General features: G+C 53.0%; 2 protein-coding genes across 6 annotated transcripts; both read right to left on the reverse strand.

Moving 5' to 3' along the window:
• Positions 1–422: 422 nt before the first annotated feature.
• Positions 423–4,523, reverse strand: LOC112310108 (myeloid cell surface antigen CD33-like). Of its 2 annotated transcripts, none has more exons than XM_045200405.2 (7): positions 4,437–4,523; positions 3,986–4,369; positions 3,505–3,777; positions 3,058–3,342; positions 2,661–2,760; positions 2,256–2,316; positions 423–1,492 (listed from the first exon to the last, which is right to left on the reverse strand). In XM_045200405.2, exons 1-7 carry the CDS (start codon positions 4,477–4,479, stop codon positions 1,451–1,453), a joined length of 1,188 nt encoding a protein of 395 aa, XP_045056340.2. In that variant the 5' UTR covers positions 4,480–4,523; the 3' UTR covers positions 423–1,450. The 2 variants fall into 2 exon arrangements, with proteins under 2 accessions (XP_045056340.2, XP_024422115.2); XM_024566347.3 differs by having other exon boundaries at positions 423–1,615.
• A 5,584-nt stretch (positions 4,524–10,107) lies between these two features.
• Positions 10,108–17,002, reverse strand: LOC112310109 (myeloid cell surface antigen CD33). 4 transcript variants are annotated; one of them, XM_053915015.2, is made up of 7 exons: positions 16,872–17,002; positions 16,424–16,807; positions 15,944–16,222; positions 15,673–15,720; positions 14,350–14,446; positions 13,891–14,071; positions 10,112–10,699 (listed from the first exon to the last, which is right to left on the reverse strand). In XM_053915015.2, exons 1-7 carry the CDS (start codon positions 16,924–16,926, stop codon positions 10,580–10,582), a joined length of 1,164 nt encoding a protein of 387 aa, XP_053770990.1. In that variant the 5' UTR covers positions 16,927–17,002; the 3' UTR covers positions 10,112–10,579. The 4 variants fall into 4 exon arrangements, 3 of the variants coding, with proteins under 3 accessions (XP_053770991.1, XP_053770990.1, XP_045056341.2); XM_045200406.3 differs by having other exon boundaries at positions 10,137–10,699; positions 13,987–14,071; positions 16,872–16,998; XR_008425709.2 differs by having other exon boundaries at positions 10,676–10,699; positions 13,987–14,071; positions 14,323–14,446; positions 16,872–17,000.
• Between the last annotated feature and the right edge of the window lie 8,146 nt (positions 17,003–25,148).

Below are 25,148 nucleotides of genomic sequence, written 5' to 3' on the forward strand. Positions count from 1 at the left end.
GCTCAGCCCTCACAGGGAGTGCTGCTGGGGACCTCCAGGTGCACGTTTCAGGGGCGTTTGCACACGTCTGTGTTGGGTCCGCCCCCCGGAGTGGAACTGCTGGCTCCTATGCTCAGTGTTTCCCGAGACATTGTCCCAGTTCTCCTCCCCACCAGCGTGTCTCAGAGTCCCAGTGGCTGCACGTCCCCACCAACACATGATTGTCCTTAAAAAGTTTTTATTGCTATGAGCCATACACAACCTAAAACTTCCTCTTTAGGTATTTTTAAGTGTGCAGTTCAGTGACTACACTCACTTTGTGCCACCATCACCGCCGTCCACATCCAGAGCTTTTCCCTCATCCTGAACTGAAGCTCTGTACCCCTTAACCCTGAACAGCCCACCCAGCCCCCAGTCTCAAGCCCTGGGAAACCACGATATGTTACTTTTCTTTATTGCGGTTAAAAACAGAAAACCCTTTGCTATTTGTAAGTACACACAGCACAGTGGTGTTGACCACCCACGTGTTGTCCGTGATTCTCTAGAACGTCTTCATCTTGCAAAACTGAAACTCTGTAGCAATTTCCCACGTTCCCTCCCCAGGGGCCCCGTTCCCGCTGTCTCCAGGGGTTTCAGGCCGGCAGATACAGTGTGTACCCGGGATCCCGCAGCATCTGTCTTTCTGTGACTGGCTCTTTTTTCACTTAGTGCAATGTCCTCAACACCTGATGTTTTTTATATTCTTCTTCTTATTTTCGCCCGTGTGGTGGCTGAGCGGTGGCAGGGCCCTGCAGTTTCTATTCTCAGGTCCTTGAGCGCTGCTGAAGCCTGCGCCTTTCTATGTGCTTACTGGCCCTTGCGAGATCCCATTTTCTCTCGGGTTGTCTGCCTTTTTCTCATTGATTTTTGGAAGATCTTAACACAGTCTTTATTTACTCTGGATGAATCTTTGGTAAGATACATGCGTTGTGAAATATTTTCTCCTGCCAAAGAGTTACATTTAGAAATAGAAATACTTGAAAATAATACAAGTTCCCCTCCACCAAGTGAAGATAACACATGTTCTTAAAAATAGTCAAGCAAACAGAAGACAGAGGTAGAGCCAAAACTGACACCTCTCTCCACCCTGAGGTGAACTTGGTACATAACAATGCCCTTAACGCCGATGGTGCATATATTCTCACTTAACAATGTAGGTGATCAAATTATCCCCCATGGTCCAGAGCAGGAAACTGAGGCACACAGAGGTAAAGTGACTTGCCTGATGGAACACCCTCAGTAAGTAGCTGAGCCTGGATTCGAACCCAGGAATCTCTGCGACTTCAGCCACTCCAAGGAACATGATGTTTCCATTCATGACCTTTGGCTCAGAGGGCTGTTAACTGTTTAGGAATCGGACCCTCCACTCCTTTCTTTTCAGAGATGCCTTTCCTGGGCTCCAGCCAGCTCCTGCGGGGGTGGGGGTGCGCCCTCATTTCTGGATCTTGATCTCGGAGTACGGGGTCTCCTGGGCCTGAGGGTTGTGTGGTTTCATGTTGTGGAAACTGAGAGCAGCGTAGTGGAGCTCGTGCTCAGAGGGGGAGGCGGCCGCTGCTGGGGGCAGGTGGTGGGAGGAGGAGGGTGCGTTCAGGTGACTCTGAGGGGGAGGAGAGAGGGGCGTCCCAGTCCACCTTTGAGGTCTGGAGAGGGGCACCTGGGGCTTGAGGGGTCTTCCTCATTTATCCATTTCACACCCATTTCCTGAGGATTCACTCGCTCACTCATTCACTCATTTATCCATTTGTACCACTGACAAACTGTAATCATTATAGCTTGTTCTTATTACTAATCTCATGTAATCTTTATGAGCTCTCTCCATGGATATAACTATTCTTCTCGTTTCACAGATAGGGAAGCTGATCTCATGTTTTTTCCTACTTTTTTGATGCCACTCCTAGAAGGTTGTAAGTTATAAACATTGTTCGCATCGTATTTCTCTTGGACTCCCTGATGTAAACGGTGGGAGCAGGACAGCTGTCTGGGGGCTATTCGGGGAGGGGAGGTGGAGTCAGGGACCCCAGGAGGTGGTGGGGACTCGGCTGGACAGGAACCAAAGGAGAAGGGCGTTGCCACAAGGGAAATGGACAGGACTTGGCCAGTGACTGGCTCTGGGGGATGCGGGAGAGGACAGTTCTCAGACCTGAGGAAACCCGAGGGAGGGCCAAGTTTGGGGGCAGAGGAGGAACTCCCATGTTCACCTCAGGGACACTGGGTGGAACATTGCCCACGGCAATCACCTGGGAGACGCCTTCCTGGCTCTCTGCCTTCTCTTCCTGTTTCTTCCTGCAGATCCTCAGTCTGAGAAGAGAGACAGGGCCCTTCAGCACAGGCGGCTCGCACCTGGGGGCCTGGCAGGGCTCAGTGAGGCAGGCGTGGAGGCTGCTGCCTGGTTGCAGGGACCACAACAGGAACACATGTACCCTCCTCCCAGACAGCTGGCACCAGTGTTGGGAACACAGTACACCTGGCCAAGGTGTCAGGAGGCTGACTTCCTGTCACCGCCTCAACTTGTGGCACCTGTTCCCAGATTTATTGCCTGGTCAGGGCTCTCTGGTTTGGAGATTCTTTGGGTCCCTGCCCCCCCCCACCACCACTGCCACCTCCTGAGGCCTTTGCCCAGTCTGGGGCCACCCCCCACTCACAGGAGGAGGCCAATGAGGCCGAGGCAGACGGCCAGCAGGGCTGTGGCACCGGCTCCCACCACGGCCCCCTGAATCACCCCTGTCCTGTGTCCTGGTCTCCCTGAAGAGACGAGACACCCGCGTGAGCTCCTGTTTCCCTAAGCAGGCGTCTGAGCACCCTGCCTTCTCCAATCCATGCTGACGAGTGTGCCCACTCCCACCCAGGACTCCTTTGTCCCCCACCCCTTCATATGACTCAGCCTCCAGGTCCCCCAGCCCCCTCCCCAGCCACATGTCTCAGAGGCCTGGCCTCGAGTTCCCCTTTGCCCAGAGTCAGGCCACTTTCCCTCCCACTCAGTGTCTTCTAGGGTCCAGGCTTGTGCGCCATCTCCCTGGGCGTCACCCATCACACCCTGACCTGGCAGCAACAGGACAGTCACGGTCTCTTTCCCGTGGGTGTTCTGGGCCTCACATCTGAGTCTGAGGGTGGACATAAGCTCCCCGTAGAGGCTCAGGGAGCTGTTGGCCCAGGGCCCCGCAAAGCAGGAGGTGATGGTGTAGGAGGCATTGCTGTGGTTCCCCTCCAGCAGCGCCTCCCCCAGTCGCCAGCGCAGCAAGGGGGCTGGCTGGGCTTGGGAGGAGCAGCTGCAGCGGAGACCCTTGTCCTCCCAGGAGCAGGAGGGTCCCTGCAGCTGTGGGGGGTCTGTGGGGAGAAACAGGGGAGGGATCAGAGGAGCCTCTCTCCTCCCCAGGAACCCAGGGTCCTGCCCCCAGGTGTGTTCCTACTCACTCTTCAGAAGGAGGGTCAGTGGGGCCCCCAACTCCTTCCACCCTCATGGAGCCAGTATCCTGACCGGGTACTCACAGGTCACATTGAGCTGGACGGTCCTCTCCCTGATCTTACCACCTTGCAAGGCCGCCCGACAGGTGAGGTTGGTGCCGTGGTGCTGGGGCCCTGGTGTGAGGGTGAGCACTGAGGAGTTGGCAGTCCTGAGACCCAGTGTGAAGTTGGCCCACATCCAGGAGAAGACAGGTGGTGTCTCTCTGCCACAGTCCCATGACACTGTACAGGTGATGTTCTTGGGGTGGCCAGATTCCAGGGTCCCCTGGATGTGGATGTCAGGTGTTGGTGTGAGACCTGGGGAAGTGAGAGACAGAGACCTAGGCCCTGGAAGCGGGGTTCTAGAGTGTGCCCCTAATTGCAGCCTGTGTGCCAGGCCAGCCCCAGGATCCAGTCCCCATCGGTCCCCCTGAGTCCATCCCAGGATGAGGAGAATCGGGTTCCTTCCCAGCCCAGGAGCCCGCAGGACCCAGCCATGTGTCATCCCTTTGACCCGATTTCTTACTCGTTACATTTACAGAGAGCAGGTTCTCTTTATAACTTTGTTTCACATAGGACCCTCTCTCCGCCCTAAAGAAGTATCTCCCTGTGTCCCTTCTCCGCGCGTCTCTGATGTGCAGGGAGCAGTCGTAGGTCTGGGGGTTCCCGATGAGGTGGAATCGGCCCTGAGTCTCCTGTTGGACTTTACGATTGGGGTTGTTTGTGGCCACAGGAGCATCCTCGCCTGACTTGGCCCCTTCCTGGAACCAGTAGCCATGAGCTGGGGTAGAGTCTGTCCAGCCTATCTTGGGGTAGATCACAGTGCAGGGCACGGAGACACACTGGCCCTTCTGCACTGTCATGGACCCCAGCACTTGCAGCCGGAATCCTGGATCCTGAGCCAGGGACCCTGTGGGGAAAGGAGGGTCAGCCCCAGCCTCCACCCCAGCCCTCACACTCTCCCCTGGGGCACTCACCTGCCCACAGCAGGGCCCACAGCAGCAGCAGCAGCAGCAGCATCTCTGGGGTATGTGTTGGGGTCTCGGTGTCACAGGACTGAGAGGAAGCCCCAACAGGAAGCCAGGGGGAAGGGAGAAAGGTGATGATCAGGAGGAGGAAGTGGGCAGCGCATGTGGTGGAGCTGGCCCGGCCCTTGGAGAATCAGCACTTCCACTTTCCAGATGGGGTCCCCATGAGGGCCCCACACACTGGAGAGGACCTGACCCAACACTCCCGACTGCCTGTCCTCGCCTGTCCCTCTGGCACTACTGTCCACACAGGAAAGCAGGCACTGCCTGGCCAGGCACAGCTTCTGAATGACGCAGAGGATCAGTCCCTCAGGTGTGGGACTCAGGAGGGGCTGACGGGGGAACAGGAAGGCATGGAATGTGACATAGTCCTCTGGGTGAGACAGGTGGCGGTGACAGACAAGTGAATGAACACACAGCCCAGCAGAGCATCTACTCCCTCTGGGGCGTGCAGTCAAAGTGGAGACAGTGGCTGCCTTTGTCCCCATCCCTGAGAGTGACCCTAACACCCGAGGAGGCAGAGGGGCCCCAGGTCATGCCAGCTCCCGGTGGTCCAGGGTGTGTTGGTGGGAGCACAGGCCGGGGCGTGTAGGAAACTCAGTTGCTCTGGGCAGTGGACAGTGAGCTCCCAGGTGAGAATGGCCAGAGAGGACAGGACCAGACTCTGAGGGGGTCACCAGCCTGTGACCCCAAGGTCGTCCTAGGCTTGCTTGCCTGCTCAAATCCCCTGCCCAGGGATCCCTGCTGTTGGTTCAGAGAAAGATGCCATCACAGTATGCCTTTGGAGTCAGGTGGACCTGGCTCTTCTGCCCTCCAAGCCTCAGTTTCCTCATCTGTCATAGGGAGGCATCACAGGCCTCAACCCTCATTGTCTGTGGGAGAACCCTGTGTAAGGGCAGGTGCCAGCCCTGCCTGATCCTCAGTGGTCACTCTGAGTCCGGCCCTCAGTGGACATCCTCTGGTGGCCAGCTCGGCCCTGGGCTTCCTCAGTGGAGGCCTCCAGCATGGGGTCAGGGGTGTGGGTTCTGCAGCCAGATGGCCCTGGGCTCCAGCCTGTCTCCTTCATGCTCACTGTGCTGCCTCAGGAAAGGCTCCACCACCCTGTGCACAGCCGGGCACCCCGGCTCACGAGGTGCTGTGGGCTGAATTGTGTCACCCCTAAAATTCATCTGTTCATGTGCTGACCCCCCAGTACTGCTGAATGTGACTGGTTTTGGAGGTGGGGTCTTTTAGGGTCGATTAAGGTAGAATGAGGTCACTAGGGTAGACCCTAATCCAGTAGGAGTAGAGTCCTTATAAGGAGAGATTGGGGCACAGACATGCACAGAGGAGAGACCACAGGGGAAGAACCGTCTGCAAGCCAAGCAGAGAGGCCTCAGAGGGGACCAGTCCTACCAACTCCTTGATGTTGAACTTCCTGTCTCCAGAACTGTGGGAATATGAATTTCTGTTGTTTAATCCCTCTAGTGGCAGCACTGTGTTATGACAGCCCAAGCCAGGGAACACAGCGGGTTGCCAAGTTGACCTGTTCCTACAAGTGAAGTGTGGGGAGTGGCCTGGCCTGGCCCACAGTGGACACCGTTTGCACGGGGTGGGTCTGTAGGATGGGGCCACTCTCAGGGTTGGAGGAGGAGAGGGAAGGGAAGGGAAGGACTTGGTAAAGGGGGGAAACCCCCTCGAGTAAACCCCACTGATCCTCTGTCACCAGTTCTGCATTCTGCAGGGCTGCAGCTTCAGCCCCGCCACCCTGCTCCTCCTCTCCCCAGGACGTGTCCAGCCCCATGGGTTCTGCTCAGGTGGCTCCCTCTGCTGGAGGGGCCTGTCACTGCACCTGAACCCTGGTACCTGCCTCCCATCTGTGGAGCAGGGTGTTTGGGGAGCTGGGCTGAGGTGAAGCAGACCCTGCTGAACTAGGAGTGGGGGGTAGGGACAGAGTCACAGCCTGGCTGGTCAGGGCTGACACAAGGGGAGGGCGGGCCAGAGGAGGGAGGGAGGATGTGCCTCGGAGATGGGACAGGTGAGCTGGGGGGTGGAAGGGGAGCAGGGTTGTATGGGAGGCAAGTCATCCCATTTCACAGAGCAGGACCAGAGCCAGACTCGCTGGTGGGGCAAAGAGGGGGTCCCGCTGTATCCCCCTTGCCTCAGTCAGTCCTTCTGCTTCTCTGCTCCAGCATCCAAGGGAATCTGCCTCCTCCCCTCCCTGCCATCCCCAACTCTCTCCTCTACATCTCCCCTCCCCTCCACTTCCCCTTCCTACACCTCCCCCTTTCCTGCTTCCCCTTCCCCCCTTCTCTTCTCCTCCTGCTTCTTTATCCCCCCTCCTTTCAGGTGAATCCACTTCCCTTCTCACCTGCCCTGGCTTCAAGCCTCAGTCTTTCCAAAGGTGGAGAGAGGTTTCCACTTTCCCTGCCCATCCCCTAGTGCTTGGTCTCAATGTGGACACGACTGTAGTTCCCTCACAGGCCAGTGGGGGGTGTGATGAGGCCACAAGGACTGCTGGAGCACAGGCACATGTACTGGGGGTGTGATGACATCAGACTGCAGGGGGTGGCTTCTGAGAATGACAAGGTCAGTGGAATGGCTGAGAGAGACCTGGAGTCATGAGCGACCCTGACCTTCCCTCCTGCTGGGATGTTGGATCTGGTTGGCCTGACCATCAGGCCTGAGTCCTCCCAGGCAAAGCTCCCATGTGAGGACCCAGGGGATTGAGACCTGTTGTGTGTCTGTGTGTGTGTGTTCTTCGGAAGTGTTTGTGTGTTTGTGCCATGTGTGCTTGTATATTAGTGTCTGTATGTGTGTATGTGTGTGTGGTCTCTGTGTGTATTGTGTGCACATATCTGAGTTGTGCATGTGACTGAGGCGCCTGTGGTGTGTATGTGTGTGTGTGTTGTGCACGCACTCAAAGTTCAGCTTCTCAAAAACGACATCTGCAAACAACACCACGAAGAATATAACCCATCCCATATTTTCTATACAACTTTCCTGCTTTGTCTTCCTGCAGACTCCTTATCACCAAGCTATATAACATATAAATCTACTTACTCCATTTCCTGCGACTCTTTGGCTCTGGGGCTCAGGCCAGCCCCGGCGAAGAACTGCAGGAAGTGTCTGGGCAGAAGTGGGGCTGGGAGCCTTGGGGTGGTTGAGACCACCTGGGCAAAGACCAGAAGGCTCCAGACAGAAATGTGCAGAAACCCAGAAAAAGGGAAAGCCTGTCCTGGACTGTACGAGATTAATCAACTCCAGTGTGGCAAGATAGAAAGCATGCTGGAAGTTATTCAGCTGGCTGGGGGACAGATAAAAAGCCAAAAGGAAACCTGATTTCTCCTAAGGTCTTGGAACAGCTGTGAAGTGTCATAAGGACCCCACTTTGAGTGATGAATGAATGCCCTCCTCCAATGATGCTCCGAGTCCGGCTTTGTTATTCCCATCTAATGCACAGCATCCAGTATATAGTTGACATCCCTACGGGGGAAGAGCCCACGTCTGAGGAAGGCGGCACCCCGGAGGTCCTGACACCCATGACCAGCATCACTGCCCTAGGAGGTCACCAGACCCTCATCCAGCCCCTCCCACTCTGCCCTGGGCCTCATAGACGGTCGGCCTCCAGGGGGCGCTCGATCCACCAGGGAGACTCAGGCAGGGCAGCTGCCTCTGTCCGCGGTGCTGAAACCGGGTCCCAAGGCGAGCTCAGGTACCCACCTCCCAACTCTGCAGAAGGGCCCGATCCCAGAGGCTTATGTACCAGTTTGGGGCCAGGAGGGTAAAGGTGTGGAGGTGGATGGATCCGGGGGGAAGCCGACAATCAGGAGTCGTAGGGCTGGGCTCCTCTCTCTGCTCCATCTCCCCACTTTCCTGTTCACTCTCAGGCATTGTCTGTCCTGAGGATGATGTCTGTCTGCCCCACCTGGCTGGAGGATGTGCTTGCTAAGGCTTTCTGTTTCCCACCCCCTAGATGACTCCATTAAGTAGCTCTCTTCATGCCAGCCACACCAAAACAAACAAAACCAATACAACAAGTCTAAAGTGAGATGCTAGCCCTCCCAGTTGACAAAGGAGAAAAGTGAGGGTCAGGGTCAGGAATACTACACACTACGTCCACCCACCCCGTGCTTCTGGGCAGGAAGGGATGCTCTCGGGTCTGACGGGAATAGCATGCACTTCCTGGCTCCCATTGGCCCCTCTTGCTGTACTCACTGGTATCGTCAGAGGGACTTGGAGAGAGAGGTGCCTACCTGGCTGCCTCCTGATTCTCAGTCAGCATTTGGGAAACAGTGGGCTGAGTGTCAGTCCTCTGTTGGGTCTGGGCACTGAGGGGCCCTGCCTCTGCATTGTCCGTCACGTCCTGCGCTCCTAAACCAATTTACCTTCTTCTTATTTCCAGAATATTTTGGTGGATCTTGCATGAGTCAAAGGGTGTATGGCTGTGAGTGGAGGGGAGGAGTAAGGAACAAGGATCGACACCATCCTCTCTGGATTGGAAGTCTAACTATCAATTATTAATATTTCAACAATGGGTTGATTTGCATCGTCCTGCCTGACACTGTCATGGACAGAAGTCTGACTCAGCTGTTCCTTCTGGGTGTAGGGCAGTGGGGTTTAGGGATCAGGCATTGTTTTATGCTACACTTGTCCCTAAGGGTCACTTTATGAACTAATGGATCAGCACTTCTTCCCTGTCATGGTTTTGGCGCTGCAGGAAAATTTTGGGCTGTTTTTCCTTAAATTGATTTTAAGTTCAAATCTTAGTTATCTTGCCCTGGCCGGCATGGCTCAGTTGTCTGGAGCATCATCCTGTAGACCAAAAGAATGTGGGTTTGGTTCCTAGTCAGGGCACATGTCCAGGCTGCAGGTTCAAACCCTGTGACATGTATGAGAAGGGTAACCAATCAATGTTTCCCTCTCCCTCTCCCAAAGCAATAAAAAAAAATGTCCTCAGGTGAGGATAGAAAATAATGAACAAATATCAGTGTTTTCAGGAGGGAGATTACAGAATCCTGCTTCCCTCCACCTTCCCAATGAAGAGATGGAAATTTGAAGGATAAGAAGGTGTTAGCCAGAGAACGACATGGTGATGGGCATTCCTGGAGGAGGGATGTGGGAGTTCAAAGACAGGGAAGAATACATCAGAACAAGGGTCCTCAGAGACTGGTTGAAGGATTGACAGCTTAGGATATGGTGATGGAGAAGTGGACGAGGTGAGATTAAGAATCACTTCGAACAGAGGGGCAAACACTGTAGCCAGGGGGTGGCTTGCATTTGCAAATAATATGTTGTGAAACAGTGACATTAACTTATTTCCAGATTGTCTGCGGTTGTGCTTGCCCTGCAAACAGAATTGCATCATTGCAACAGAGACCATACCGCTTGCAAAGCCTGAAAATTTGCTTTCTGTCCTCCCACAAAATTTTTTTCTGGACCCCTGACCTCGAATAACAAGTTGGAGCCTTGTAAAGTGTTCTCCTGGGCTAAGGAGATAGAGCAGTATTTTGACTCCAGTTGGCTCTGAGCTTTAAGAAATTCTATAAATGTCAATATGTGGTTTTGCCCACAGCAGGAATAGTGGCAGGCAGGCAGGATGGAAAGGGAAGATTCAGGAGTGGAGAGAGATGATGGGAAGAAACTCACAGGAGGGATTTGAGTAGAGGACAAAGCTGACATGTCGCAGATGTGATGTCCAGGACAGGACAGACACCCAGCCTCTGAGTGAAATGTCACTCACTTTCACAGTGGACCAGGACTTCTGCCGGCTGTTCTGCACACGGACTTTTATTCAATATGAAAGCAACTCTGTGAGGTGGAACTTCTTACACCTAATCACAAAGCAGGGAATGGAGACACAGAGGGGTAAGATGGCTCACCGGCTGTCATATGCATAATAAATGGAAGAGTGTGAGCTTGATCCAAGGTCCCTCCAATTGCAATGCCTAAGACAGTTTCAACATAGCAGGAACCCCATGTACAGTGGTTTATATACTCCCTGCCTGTGGGGATGTAAGACTCCAAGAATGAGCCTTCCCACATAGACATGTTGACTTCCTACTAGGTCCTTATCTCTGTGGATGCTGTGTGGGCTCTCTTCTGAGGAGGATTCATTTCTGAAAGCTGATGGAGGCATAATACACTTCTGGCTCTGTTCCCAAGGTCAGGCTGTCCCCTGTAGAGAGTGTAGGGTCAGCAGAGCTGTATAATGTGGGCTCCATCTGGTGACCCTGTGGGAAGAGCAAAGGAAGGGGTCAGAGCAGGGAGTTGGTGGGGTAGGGGGATTCCCTGAAGTGAATTTGATTATGACAGGACCTTTGTTCATTCTTCCATTCTTTTATTAAATACTTGTTTTTAATGTTTACCTGGGGATATGTTTATTGATGTCTCTGTGTGTGTGTGTGTATGTGTGTGTGTGTGTGTGAGAGAGAGAGAGAGAGAGAAACCTTGATATGAGAGAGAACATTAATGGGTTGCCTCCCATACATGCTCCGACCGAGGGTTGAACCCGCAACCTAGGTATGTGCCCTGACCAGGGATCCAACTCGCAAACTTGTCGTGTATGGGATGATGTTCCATCCAACTGAGCCACCCCACCAGGGCTATTAAATATTTCTCAAGGTCCCATGTCTTCAGTTATCCAACAAACATAGCTCTTATTGGTTGCTTTCCAATTCTACTCAACACTCACAGAGACTGGTGTGGAAAATGCAATTATTTTACAAAGAAAGAAACTAAGTCTCAGAGAGGTTAGGTGCCTCTCGAGACCACACATCTATGGTTTGTGAACACAACCCCTGGGCTCTCGGGGGGTCTCCCATGTTCCAGGCACTGGATACAGAGGAAAGGGTTTATGAAAATCAACTTCTCTTTCGGTGTGGCTCTCCTTTGCTCTTAAACCGAGCAATTCTCCAATACCAGCTGAGTGACCTGCAACAGGACTGAATTCTGACACTATCTACTTGAGGTATTGTCAGGTCCCACAAGTTAGGGGCTCCGTCCACAAGATCGACCCCCTCACTGCCACGTCAGATGCCAATCGTCAGAGTGCAGATTTTCACTCCTTTCTTGGCTGTTGAGTTAACTGCAACATTTCTCAAGAGGCTTTCCACTTCCTCTTCTTCCAGTCTCTCTTGAACTCACTCCAATCAGGACATCTGCCTCCACCTGGCCACCAGACCCACAGCAGCTCTGATACCGCTCAGCCCAATCTAACCAGTCCTTTCTCAGACCCTGTCTCACCAGACTTACTGGCATTTGAGAAAACATAAGCAGTCTCTCCTCCTCGAAGTTTCACCCCCTTGTGGCCCCCAGGATCCAACCCCACACTCTCCCAGTCATTCATTTTTCTTCAGCGGTCTCCTTTCAGTGTCCACCATGTCTCCCTGACTAAAGACTGGGGGGTCTCAGAGCTCTGTCTGCAGACTCCTTCTTTTCTTCGTGGTTTCATCCACTATCAGACTTTGATGTGGAAGACCCCCAAATCTCCATACTTCCCACCTGCCTTCTCCTGAGCTCTGGACTGTGACCATCTATTTGTCTTCTTCAGGTAAACATTTGAGGAGCACCTTAAACTTGTGGTAACCAAAGCAAGGTTTTGCCTCTCACACTGTACTCCTCCCAAGCTGGCCATTTCGGGACATGGTAATTCAGTTCTTTAAGTTGCTTAGGGCGACCACACGGGAGTCCTCCTTGGTGTCTGTGGACATGTGTGGACATCTAGGACTATCTACAGACCGCTATGGCATCGCTGGACATCTATCACATCCATGGAGTCACCTCTGACACCAATGGCACCTATGAGGAAGAAGCCATGGGCTCTCTTTGCTCCCACCCCAAGTGCACCCTACATTCCACTGGCAAATCAGTTCTAAGTGCAAGTCTGGTTGACTCCACCTTCAAAATGTATCCAGAGCCCAACCATTTCACACCAAATTCATCGCTGTTACCCTGACTCCATCCATCAAATGGACTGACCTGTGCCCCCATATTCGTGGGTTGAAGCTCTAACCCCCACTATGGCTGTACTTGATATTCAGGCCTTTGGAGAAGGATGTAATTTTAAATGGGGTCATTAGGGCAGGACCCAAAATGACCTAACTCTTCATAAGAAGAAGAGGCACCAGAAATGTGTGGACAGAAAAGGCCATGGGAGGACACACCGAGAAGGTGGCCATCAGCAAGCCAAGGAGAGAGTTTTCAGGAGGGACATTTTACATCAGTAACGTAATAATTTGTAAAAATATAGATATTACCAAGCTCCCAGAACAGTTGACAAGTGGGAGATATTTGCTGAAGGAAAAGATAAACGCTCGGGTGTTGTGAGTCACGTGCTCACAGACCTCACCGCGGTGCCCGCATTAGTCAGAGTTCAATGCGTAAGTGAGAGCCAGAGCACGGAGGATGAGCAGGAAGGGGGCAGTGACGTAGGCGTGGGACAGGGTGGGGAGAGACGAGGGGTGATGCTGAGATGCAAGTGAGCAGACGAGTGTGGGAGACAGGAAGCACCAAAGGTGACTAGTTTTCCGGCCTCAAATGCTAGACCAAGTCGCTTGGGCCTCAGCTGCTCAGTGCATTTCAGACTTGGGTGCGATGGGGCAGTGCTATTTCACAGAAGTGATGCTAAGGTGTGGGTGAGGAGAGGTGGAGAGGTGGCGGGCGGGGTGGCATCAGCAGGATAAGGACTAAGAGGGGAGCTCAGTTCGAAGGAAATGGTTGTGCTAAGCTGTGTTCAGAAGCATGGACATGCTTACAGCATCTTGGTGCAGGCAGAGCTGATAGAAGACTGGGAGGGACAGAGACAGGTCTCTGATTGGGTGTCAGGGACAAGAAGACCAGCGGTGAGGTGGAGAGCCCAGCAGAAGTACGTTTGTGGGAGTATTAACCTCATTCTCCTTTGTTATGACACCAGGGGCTTTGCTCACCCTAGGGAAACCGTCCCTGCCAGGACTGGCCAATGGCTAGAGATAGGGAAGGACTTCCCTGCGAGCATGACTGTCACGTGGCAAACCAGCCAGTCCAAAGTGCACAGCCCCTACCACAGAGCTCTTACATCCCAGCCCCTTCCCCTCCTGCCCTAATCGCACCAGGACCAGGTACAGGACAACAAGAGGCAGCCCTTACACCCAAGAGCCCACTGAAATTATTCAAACTAGCCAGGCCTACGCCTGCTTCCCCTGCCTCACCTTGGCCTTCCCCAGGGAAACCTCCATTAAGGATATGCCCATGTTTTCCCCCCTCTCCTTCTGTCTGCTTCTGACCGACTCCGGGGCTGCCCTGCCTGGCCCTGTAGTGTGGCTTTTCCTCTGCCTTTTGGGAAGTATGAGCAATAAACGGTGGCAATTGTCTCCCTGGTGTGTTGGCCTGATATACTGAATAATAATAAAATCTACATTTTCAAAAAAAGTAGGACGTTGAAGACCTTGTTTTGGGACACGCCAAATGCAGTGCAACCGTGGGCCACCCAGGGAACAAGGCGGGGTGTGCAGGCTGCGTGCCGGATGCCCAGGTCACTCACCGTGGGAGCTGGTGCCATGGTAGTGTGGGTGTTGTCCACGCCCCCTGCTGGCCTGGCTGCTTTCTTCCTGAGGGTCCTCTTCACTCTGTGGGAAACACCAGGGTCTTTGACACAGGGTCACTCTCTGAGGCTGGAGTGAGTGACTGGGGCAGGGGCAGGGTCGGGCAGACCAGGAACCATTATAACAAGACTTTTGAACCAGGTCTGCCTGATTTTGGACTTCCAGGGCCACAGCTGGGAACATACTGAAGCCTGGCTCAGCAGCTGGATTCTCACTACTACTGTACCCCCAGCCTTCCTCTGGGCCTCCCAACCCCTCCAGCCCCTGTTCTGCACCTCGGGCCCACACACTATGCAGCTCACAGGAAGTAGGTGATGCAGAGGCAGCCAGCCAGCAGCACGGTGACACCAGCTCCCCCGATGGCCCCCCAAATCACGCCTGCCCTGGTCTCTGGTTCCCCTGCACACAAGAGAGGCTTGGGGTGAACTCCAATCTGAACGTGCAGGCTGTGTCCCTTCCCCTCAAGCATGAAGACAGGGGTTCCCCTTGGCTCCCACGCAGGCTCATCATGAGGTCCCCCAGAGCCACAGCATAAAAGGCATGGTCTATGCACACCCCCTAGCCAGCCCCCACGCTCATGGGAAGCCCACCTCATTGCTTCCAGGACCAGGTCCCTCTCCACCTGGATGTCTCTGAGGCAGACGCACCTGGGCTGCACAGGACCTTGAGCCTCAGGGTCCCATGGACATACCCGTGGAGACACAGAGAGCTGTGGGGTGCTGAGAGACCCTCCTCTCCTTCCTCCTTGGGGAGCATTCTGAATCTTCTCTCCTCATCCCCTCTGGCCCTGTCACTCAGGGTCGAAGGTGGCCTTTGTGTCTCCAGAAAGGGGTATAAGCACGGAGGTTCTCAGACTTTCTGGGGAGCCCCAAACTGCTCTCTTGGTTCCATCTGGCCAGCCTCCCAGGAGCCCCACACCTGGGGTCAGGGTGGTGTCTTTGGGCACCTCCTGTCTGATGGGACCTAACAAGGTCCCTGTCTGGGGGCGGGGGGGGGTGGTGAGGACCAGATGCTGTCACCAGTGTGAACAGGGCGGGGGAAGTGCTGGGCTCGAGACAGTCGGGGTCAGGGCTGAGGGGCTGACAGTCACAAAAGAGCCCAAAGAGACGATTCTGAGCACTGAAAAGACTCCATGTGATACTGTAAGGGGGACATACCCCGCCACACAAAGTCCAAACCCACAGCACGTCCAGATCCATAAGTGGACCCTAAAGTAGATTGTGGATTCTGGGGGACGGTGCCTTGTCAGTGCAGGTTCATCAATTGTACCCATGGCCCCTCGGGTGGTGGAAGTGCTTGTGAGAAAGGGACCGGCAGGTGTAGGGACAATCCTTCTACCTTCTTCTCAGTCTCGCTGTGGACCTGTATCTGCGCTAAACACTGTATCTCCTGGAAAATGCCCCAAGCATGGGTGACTGAAGGAAGAGCCTCGCTTAGGATGGGCAGGGAGGAGCTTGTGGGTCACCCTTGGGAGACAGCAGGATATTGGGGAAGAGGCCTGAAGGGAGTTGCTACATCTAACTGTGTCCCATCCTTCTGTTGAACTCTGGGAGACTTGCTGTGAATCAGCTGGGCAAGGGACCCCTCTTCCATCAGCGCCATATGGACAGGAGGCTCCTTCCTACCTGGGCCATCTCCCAGGCAGGCACTGATTGCTGGGTTCTGGGGGACACCTGGGACAGGAAGAGAGGAGTTGCCTCTTCAGTGGGTGGGACAGACTGAGACACGTGTAGGCATCGTCACATCCTTAGACACCACAGCAATGCAGGACACACAGGGCTGTGTCCTCTGGGTCCCCTCCTCAGCCAGGCCTCCGGGACAAAGGTACCACCACAGCAGCCAGGCTCTCTTGCTCCCACACCCTCAGGTCCCCTGCTCTTCTGACCCAGCACTCACAGGTGACGTTGAGCTGGATGGTTCTCTCCACAGTCACACCCACTGCAGGGAACTGCACCTGACAGGTGAGGTTGGTCCCCTGGTCCTGGGCCCGTGGGGTGAGTGTGAGCACGGAGGACAGGTGTGTCCTGGGGCCCAGGGAGGTGTGAGCAGCCGACGTCCAGGAGAAGAGGGGGGGCGTGCCCTGCTCACAGGCCAAGGGCACAGAGCAGGTCAGGTTCGTGGGGCGACCAGGCACCAGGGGCCCCGGGATAAAGATGTGAGGAGTGTGGTTGAGGGCTGGTGAGGAGAAGAGGGGACAGGGGATCAGGAGGGAGGGTCCCAGGTGTGGCCCTAAGACAAACTTCAGGCTTTGATCCAGATCCTCCCTCTGGGTCTCAACATGCTGTACCCCAAACCCCTCCCAGGATGGGCCATCCCAGCCAGGCCCTGGGGCCACCATGAACTTCCCTCTGGCCTCTCCTAGAGCCTGTTCCTTACCCGTCACATGCACGGTGAGCTGCTTCTCTTTGTAATTATGATTCACACGATACGTTCTCTCCACCCTAAAGAAGTATCTCCCTGTGTCTCTTCTCTGTGCATCTCTGATGTGCAGGGAGCAGTTAAAGTTCCTGGGATCCCCAAGGAGCTGGAATCGGCCCCGGGTCTCCTCCTGCACTTCACGATCTTGTTTGTTTGTGGCCACAGGAGCATCCAAGTTTGTATTAGCCCCATCCCGGAACCAGTAGCCATAAGTAGGGGGAGCATTATACCAGTTGAACCGTGGATACTGAAATGAGCAGGGCACAGAGACACACAGGCCCTCCTGCACCGTCACGGGCCCCTGTACTGTCAGCTTGTATCCATCGTCCTGAGCCAGGGACCCTGTGGGGAAAGCAGGGTCAGCAGCTGCCCTCACCCACCCACAGCCTTCCCCTCAGGCTCTCACCTTCCCACAGCAGGGCCAGAAGCAGCAGCGGCAGCAGGAGCAGCGGCAGCAGCATTGCTGACAAGGAGGGTGTCTGGCTCCTGTGGGTGAAAAAGAATGAAGGCGGCAGGAGGGGGCTGTGGGGAGACCACGGAAGCTGGGAGGAGCACGAGATCTCGGCTGTTTACAAAAGAGGAACCTCAGAGCCAAAGTGTGTCCCTCTCTGCACAGAGCTGGAGGACACCCCTCAGCCCAGACATGCTGGCCACCCACCCAGAGAAGAGTAGAAGGGGAGCTGACCCTGAGTCCTGCCCACCTTGGGGACTCCCCTGCAGGACTGGAGCAGGACCAGGACCTCTGAGTACAGACACGTGAGTCTCCTAAGGGCCCCCCATCAGAGGGGCTGGTCAACCCCTGCATGAGCAGGAGGTCAGAGCCTCATGTGGGAGTCATGCTGGGTCCCACAGGGCGTAGGACTTGTAATGTTCCTGTGAGAGTCGGGGCAGAAGGGAAGTGGGGGACCCTGTGAAGTGAAAGGAGCACTCACTCACTCACTCACTCATTCACTCATTCATTCATTCACAAGCACTCGGTGAGCATCTAAGTGTTGGCTGGCTGAAGGCAAGACATGAAGGGACCCGTCGACCTGGTCTGTGTCTCTGAGAAAGTCCCCACCACAGACATCCCTTCCTCCCAACACAGGAAGGCTGTGGTCACTGGGCAGTTGACCATGCTTCCTGCTCACATACTGTTTTTTTTTTTTAATACAAGTGTGGGGTGTTTTAAAAATCTAATATACTGAGGAACTGCGATGCCGTTTTCCAAAGCAGATGCACAGTTTTGCAGTAGAGAGCAAAGCAAAAGAGGTCAGTTTCCTTCTTATTCACTCCCATAGTTCTTCTTTCGTTTTTTCCTTTTTTGGTAATAGTCAACGTACAGAACCATGGTGAAACTTCCTTGTGTGATTTAATTTAAATTTATCTCACATAGGTAATGTTGGACGTATTTTCATGTATTTATTGACCATTTGTATGTCTTTATAGAAATGGCTATTCAAATGATTGAGCAAGTGTAAGTAGGGTTCTTTCTGTTTTGTTTTGTTAAGTGACTATTTTTCTACAACAGGATTTATTTTTTTATTATTGCTTCATATGAATATCTTGGATATATTCCGGATTCAAGTCATTCATGAAGTCTGTATTTGTAGATATTTTACTCCAAGTCTGTAACTTTGTCTTTAACTGTATTAACAGCGGCTTCTGTAGAAGAGCAAGCTCCTGTTCCCCAAGACATGTGCCCCTCATGGGGTGGCTATCTAATGCATCAGGATGTGGAAGGACAAGGTAAACTAAATCCGGAGGCCAGATGGGGACATTCATGGGGAGCAGCAGGTCACGTGGGCAGTGCAGAGGAGGAATATTGGCCACCTGAAGGGAGCCTGGTACCTGCAAATCTTGCCTGATGAGGAAAAGGGTCTTTGCTGATGGGGTGGAGGTGAGGATCTTGACCTGGAGAGAATCCCCCCTTGTCAGGGTCAGTCCCTGAATGTGGTCACATGTGTCCTTGGAGAGAGACGCAGCAGGTGACTTTTTGTACACTGAGCAGGATGAGGCAGTGTGACCAGGGGACAGGCTGCAGTGAGCCAGACACCAACCAAGGATGGCCGGCAGCCCAAGCCCCAGGGAATCACTAAGGTGGACTCTCCCCTCGAGCCACTGAGGGCGTGAGTCCCACCAACCACTGGATTTCCACACATCAGAACTCATTTCTCATCAAGGAGCTCAGGACATGTGACCCCAAAATGTGGCACCTAGTCTTTCTCTGTTTCAGGGTCTCAGTCCAGAGCTTAGAAGGGCAGAGGGAAAAGACACTTTACTTTTTTTCACAAATTTCTAGCCCCCAAATCTAAGAAAATAAAACTTTTTTTTTAAGGCACTGAGTGTATGGTAATTTGTTTCAGTGGCCCCAGGAAAGCAACAGATGCAGGAATTCATGGGACACCTGTGGGAAAAAGCAGAGAAGGAATCGAGAAAAGTCCTCTTTCACCAGATCCACTTCTCTGTTCCTCTTTTCAGACAACTTTCTCAGAGGGTTTTCTGGAGCCCCTACTCCCATATCGCCTCCTGCAGTTCCCTCCTGGTCCTGCTCCAATCACATCTTCACAGCTTTCCCACCAACCACTGGAACCCAGTGACGACATGTTTTCTTGTGTCTTCTCTTCTCTGTGGGCCGCCAGAGCCTGTCCTGCCTCACTGTTCTCACCCTCTCACACTGACAAACGCACCCCCATCTCCAGTCCAGAATGCTTCCCCACCTCCATCCTACACACCAGAGCTCTCGCTGACATCATGAGGTGGCTTCTGAGAATGAATGTCCCCCTCAAAACCCCTCTCTGGTCCCTGAAACACACGCCCTCCGTCGTGTGGCTCAGTGCTGTAATTTCTTCAGTGATTTAAGTTCTATCCTCTTGTCTCCAGATTGACAGCTTCTGGATGACAGAGATTTTGATGCTGGGTTCAGGGTTGCATCCCCTGTGTCTACAAAAATGCTGGCACACAGTACGGGTTCAGTCATACTACAAAAGAGGATGTAAATAAACAAATAACTACTATTTTCTTCAAAACTACACACACACTGCAATATAAAAGAATCAGAAGGGAAGGGCATTTCAGTAGAAGGAACTGCACGTGCAAAGTCTCAGAGTCACTAAGGCCCTGGTCCACCTGGTATGGCGATGGTGTGAGATTCCCAAAGAGGGTGGGATCCAGTGGAGAATCCAGCAGGGCACAGGCCATGCAAGCCCTTAAATCCGGCCTCTGGAGTTTGTCCCTCCTCCCGGGCCACAGAGAGTAAATGTCGCTGTTGGTACTGTGTAGAACCTGGAGGATAGGGGGGTCTGCAAACACAGTCTGTTGGCCTGAGTTGAGGACTGAAGTGGAGGTTCAGAGACTCAGGAAGAGATGAGGCCCCAGGAACAACCAGGGTCAGGATGGGGAGGAGATGGACATCGAGCTGAGCTGTGATCAAAGAGGGAGGGTGGACAAGACTTAGTGACTTATTGAATCACAAAAAGGAAGGGAGGGCACTGTGTCATCTATGTGACTAGGACCCTGTAAAGGAGTGGGTTTGGGAAGGAAGATGGCAGCTCAGTTGTAACCATGCTCAGCAGAGCAATCCCAGGGATCGTCCTGGAGGTGGTGTCAGTGGGATGTTGGGGAGTGAGACTCCTGTGTCACTCACCTGAGACATCAACCTGAGACTGTGCTTGTATCTTTCATGCCCCTTGTGGGCCTTGTCACCTTCCTCCTGTGGTACCTGACTCTGAGAGAAGAGACCAGGGCTTTTCATCCGGTCAGATCAGGGTGCAGTGGACAGCAGAGCCAACCCCCTGTTTCTTGGGACAGAGGGGAGAGTGAAGTGGGGGAGCAAGTCTCACAGATTATCTTGAGCACAGTAGGTGCCTCCCAGCCTGGACACTCACAAAGGCTGTCCATATGGGATTCTCACCCATCACCCATTCACCTCCTGACAGCACTACCCCTGATTTGTCAGATTCCTGGGCCCTGGCTCTGGACTCAGCCACGTGCCCCTTGCCCTCCCCTCCTCTCCCTCCCCCCTGGGGCAGAGTTCACATGAGGATAACAAGGCAGAGCAGGAGGAGCAGGGTCTTAGCAGCTGCTTCCACAATGGCCACCAGCAGCACCCCTGCCCTGGGCCCTGGTTTTCCTGCAGGAAAGAGGGACGAGGAGAGAGTCACTGGTTCAATGGCAATCCTGTGTCCTTTGGCTCCCACTGGGAAGGTCATCTCAGGCCTTCCTGCATCAATAGACTTGGGACTGCCTGTGCCTTTACCCCTGACCCTGCCCTGATCCCCTGCAGTGGGGCAGAAAATAGAAGGCCTAGGTTGGGATTCCTCAAAATAAAACATTGTGTTCATTGATTAACTCTATGGAGAAAGTGAAAAGCAAACCCATTTAGTGGGAGAAATATTTGCTAGTCGTAGATCTGATAATGCTTATCATCCAATACATATGAAGAACTCTTACAGTCCTGGCTGGTAGCTCAGTTGGTTAGAGCATCATCCCAAAGTGCCAAGGCTGCGGATTCGATCTCTGGTCAGGGCACATGCAAGAAGCAACCAACGAATCCATAAATACGTGTAACAATAAATCCATGTTTCTCTCTCTCTCTATCTTTCTCTCTCTATCTCTCCCTTCCCCTCTCCCTAAAATCGATTTACAATATAAATATTAAACAAAAAACATTCTTACAGGTCAACAATGGAAGTCAAACCACTCCATTACAAAATGGGCAAAGGACTTGAAAAAATTGTCTTCAAAGATGAATAGAAATGAACAGTGACTACACAGGAGAAGAAATGGCTTCATTATTATTACACAGAGATGCAAATCAAACCCATGGTGAAATAGCCCTTCACCCCCACTTGTGACCTATAATGTTTTTAAAGGAGAGTAACAATGCAAGTTTTACACTTTCCTTTTGGGAATGTGAGATGGTGCTGCCATCATGGAACACAGTCTGCAGTTTCTTCTAAAAGTTACACACAGAAACTGTCATTTGACCCAGCAATTCCACTCCCAGGCGTATGCCCCCAAAACATATGTTACAACAAAAAAAGCATAAACAGTATTCACAGCGGTGTTCTCACTGTCAAAAATGGAAACACCCAAATGTCTGCCTACCGATGACTGGGTGAGCTGAATGTGACACATGCACACAACGGAACGTGTTCAAATACTGTATATAGAAGTTGTATTATGCAATTGTCCACCTGGGCCTATGCAATTTTACTAAACAACATCACCTCAATAAGTTCAATGAAAAAGTAAAGAAATAAAGAAAAAATATGAATAAATATATTAAAAACTGTAGGAGGGAAACTAAATGTGAGCCTGGCAGTCTCGACCAGACACATGCTGAACAGTCCCCAGGCCCTGCATCAAGGTCCCGTCCCCTCTAGGCCTGGGGTCCTCAGTATGAGCCCCCCCATCCCTGCCCTGGCAACAGCTGGCCCCAGATAGTCCGGGTTCCTGGTATCCTGAGGCTGAACCCGAGAATAAGGTGGAGCTACTAGGCCTCGTCCCAGCTGAGCTGAGGTCACTGCTGGCCTGGACTAGGTCCTACCCCTTCCACATTCTCTCACATCTCCTGAGCAGGGGCAGCCCACACACCATCTGTCTACGCTCCCTTGGCACCGAGACACAGGGACACCTGGGCGCCAGCAGGTGCCTCTCTCATAAGGTGAGCTCCCCTCTGTCTGCAGCCCCTTCCTGGGGCAGCACCCTGCCCTCAGGGATGGAGGATTCCCACCAGGGGGCCATAGTGAGGGCTGAGCTCGGGACAGTTAATACTGAGCCAATTAGATTGACAGCAGTGTGTGAGTCCCACACAGTCACTGCCTGGGAGGAGGACACAGCGCCACGCAGGCCCGTGAGGGCTGCCCTCAGCAGCCGTGTGAATGAGTGCCTGACATGGGGGGAGGGTCTGCAATGAGGGGTCTCCAGGCTCTAGCAGAAGGATTGGACGGGCTTGCCTGCATGATTCTGCATGCTGACAGGGAACTCAGTCAACTCAGGATTTTGTAACCGCATATCAAGGACTGGGCATCTCAAACAACAGAATTGTATTTAAGGCTGGGAAGTCCAAGTCTGTGTGTCAGCGGATTTGGTTCCTGGTTGAGCCCACCTCCTGGCTTGCTGGTGGCTGACTTATCCCTGTCCTCAGTGGCCTTTTTTTTTTTTTTTTTGCCTGTGGGAAGAGAAAGAGGAAATTGCTTTCTGTTTCTTTTCTTATAGGGCCATCAATCTTGTGGGGTCACTATCACGAACTCCTTTAACCTCAATTATTCTGAAGTAACAATCATGTCACTTCAACATATGGATTTTGGGGGACCTGATTCAGTCTATAGCATTCAGGCTTCATGGGGTCCCCACATTCCATCCATCCTTGTCCTTATTGTAGGCAGTTCCATACCTGTCGTGCACAGGGTCTTTCTTCCCTTATTGCAATAGTTTCCTTCCCCCTTTGCAATAATCTCACTCACCTATTTGCAATAATCCTTGTTTAAAAATCCTCACCTGAGGGTATGTTTTTATTGGGGAGGGGAGACAGAGAGAGAGAGAGAGAGAGAGAGAGAGAGAGAGAGAGAGAGATGTTGATCAGTTGCCTCTCGTATGCATCCTAACCAGGGATCAAAACTATAACCTAGGCATGTACCCTGACCAGGAATTGAACCAACAAACCTGGGGTTTAGGAGACAACTGTTGGAACCAACTAAGCCACTTGCCAGGGCTTGTGATAATCCTTTTGAATAAAGTCTCTCCTTATCTATATCCAGATTTATTTTTTACATCACAGACTGAAGGCTGAAGTCCAGCCCCCTCTGTTTGGCTGTGGAGCCCTTGGAGAGCAGACCCCAGACAGACATCCAGGGGCGTGACCCAACCTTGCGTCCTTTACCCCAGATTCCAGCTATACTACACAGACTGCTCCTGCCCAGACAGTGGCCAGGACCTCTTCCAGTCCCTTGCATTGTGCCTGACATCACCACTGCCTGGGATGCTTTCCCTGCCATCTCTGCTTGGTTGACTCCTGCTTTCCCTTCTCAAAGTGCATCTCGAGAGGGGGTTCTCCTGAGAAGACTTTTCTCACTCCATTTCCACACCTGAGAGCAGAGGCTGGAGCTCTGGTCCTTGGACCCCCAGGCCATGGGAACCTCATCACACTGTGTTTTAATAGTTTACATATTTCTGTGCCTTCCCCAAACCCCAAACTATGGACTTGAGCTCCCCTGAGGCAGGAACTACACCTTCTTCCTCTTACTGTTTCCAGCATATAATGGACATGCAGTAAAAGTTTAGAGAACAAAGAAATGGGGAGAAATGTAGGGATTTCCCAATGTTTCCCTCATGAATGTGATGCAAAGGAGCTGAAATGCACTTTTGTTATGCAATGAGCTGGGAGTAAGGTTTCTCTGGTGACCTTGAAAGAAGAACTGGAGTAAGTTTGTCAATCTGCCAAAGTGACTGTGAAGGCAGAGGTTGGAGACTCTAACCCCATGGTTCTCATTGGGAGGTTTTACCACCCACAGACATTTGGAAATGTCTGGAGATAAGGTGGTTGTCAAAACAGAACAGGGGAAGCTCCTGGCATCTCCTGGGTGGAGACCAGGGATGCTGCTTAACATGCTACAATGCACAGGACAGCCCACCCCCACACAACCAAAAAACCCCACTCAGCTACAAATGCCCCAATATCAACAGCACTAAGGTTGATAAACCACAGCCCTAATCCTATCTGTGAGAAAGGGCAAGGGTGGAGGGGGTGGGAAGGCAGCGAACACAGCTTATGTGAGGAGGTGATATTTGAGCTGGATCTCACAGGATAGGCATGTGCCACAAAGATGGAGAATGGGGACACTATTATGACAGGGAGGTGGAACCAGGTGAATTCAGTGTGGGGAGGCCAGAAGGGGCAGGAGGGTTTCAGGTTGTGGCAAGAATGTGGCTGAGGTGTGGGAGGAATAAGGTAATGATGGTGAGTTATGAACATTCCTGAACAACTCCCACTGGAGTGGATACCTTGAAAGTGGCAGGTGGGGAAGGATGTCAAGCCAGGGGAGGAGCAGAGTTGGAGCTGAGTCTGAGAAAGTTCCCTGTTCTGCTGGACTTTTTGTTTGGTGTGGCTGGCATGAAGCGAACTCTTTGAAGGAGCCGTCAAGAGGGCGGGAAACAGAGCCTTAGCAAGCACATCCTCCAGCCAGGTGAGGCAGACAGACATCATCCTCAGGACAGACAATGCCTGAGAGTGAACAGGAAAGTGGGGAGATGGAGCAGAGAGAGGAGCCCAGCCCTACGACTCCTGATTGTCGGCTCCCCCCCGGATCCATCCACCTCCACACCTTTCCCATCCTGGCCCCAAACTGGGACATAAGCCTCTGGGGTCAGACCCTTCTGCAGAGTTGGGAGGTGGGTACCTGAGCTCGCCTTGGGACCCGGTTTCAGCACCGCGGACAGAGGCAGCTGCCCTTCCTGAGTCTCACTGGTGGATCGAGCGCCTCCTGGAGGCCAACCGTCTATCAGGCCCAGTGCAGAGTGGGAGGGGCTGGATGAGGGTCTGGTGACCTCCTAGGGCAGTGATGCTGGTCATGGGTGTCAGGACCTCCGGGGTGCCGCCTTCCTCAGACGTGGGCTCTTCCCCCGTAGGGATGTCAACTATGTACTGGATGCTGTGCGAACTCATTAGATGGGAATAACGAAGCGGGACTCGGAGCATCAT

This window comes from Desmodus rotundus, chromosome 12, assembly GCF_022682495.2.
Source record: "Desmodus rotundus isolate HL8 chromosome 12, HLdesRot8A.1, whole genome shotgun sequence".
In the NCBI taxonomy this organism is placed as follows: Eukaryota; Metazoa; Chordata; class Mammalia; order Chiroptera; family Phyllostomidae; genus Desmodus; species Desmodus rotundus.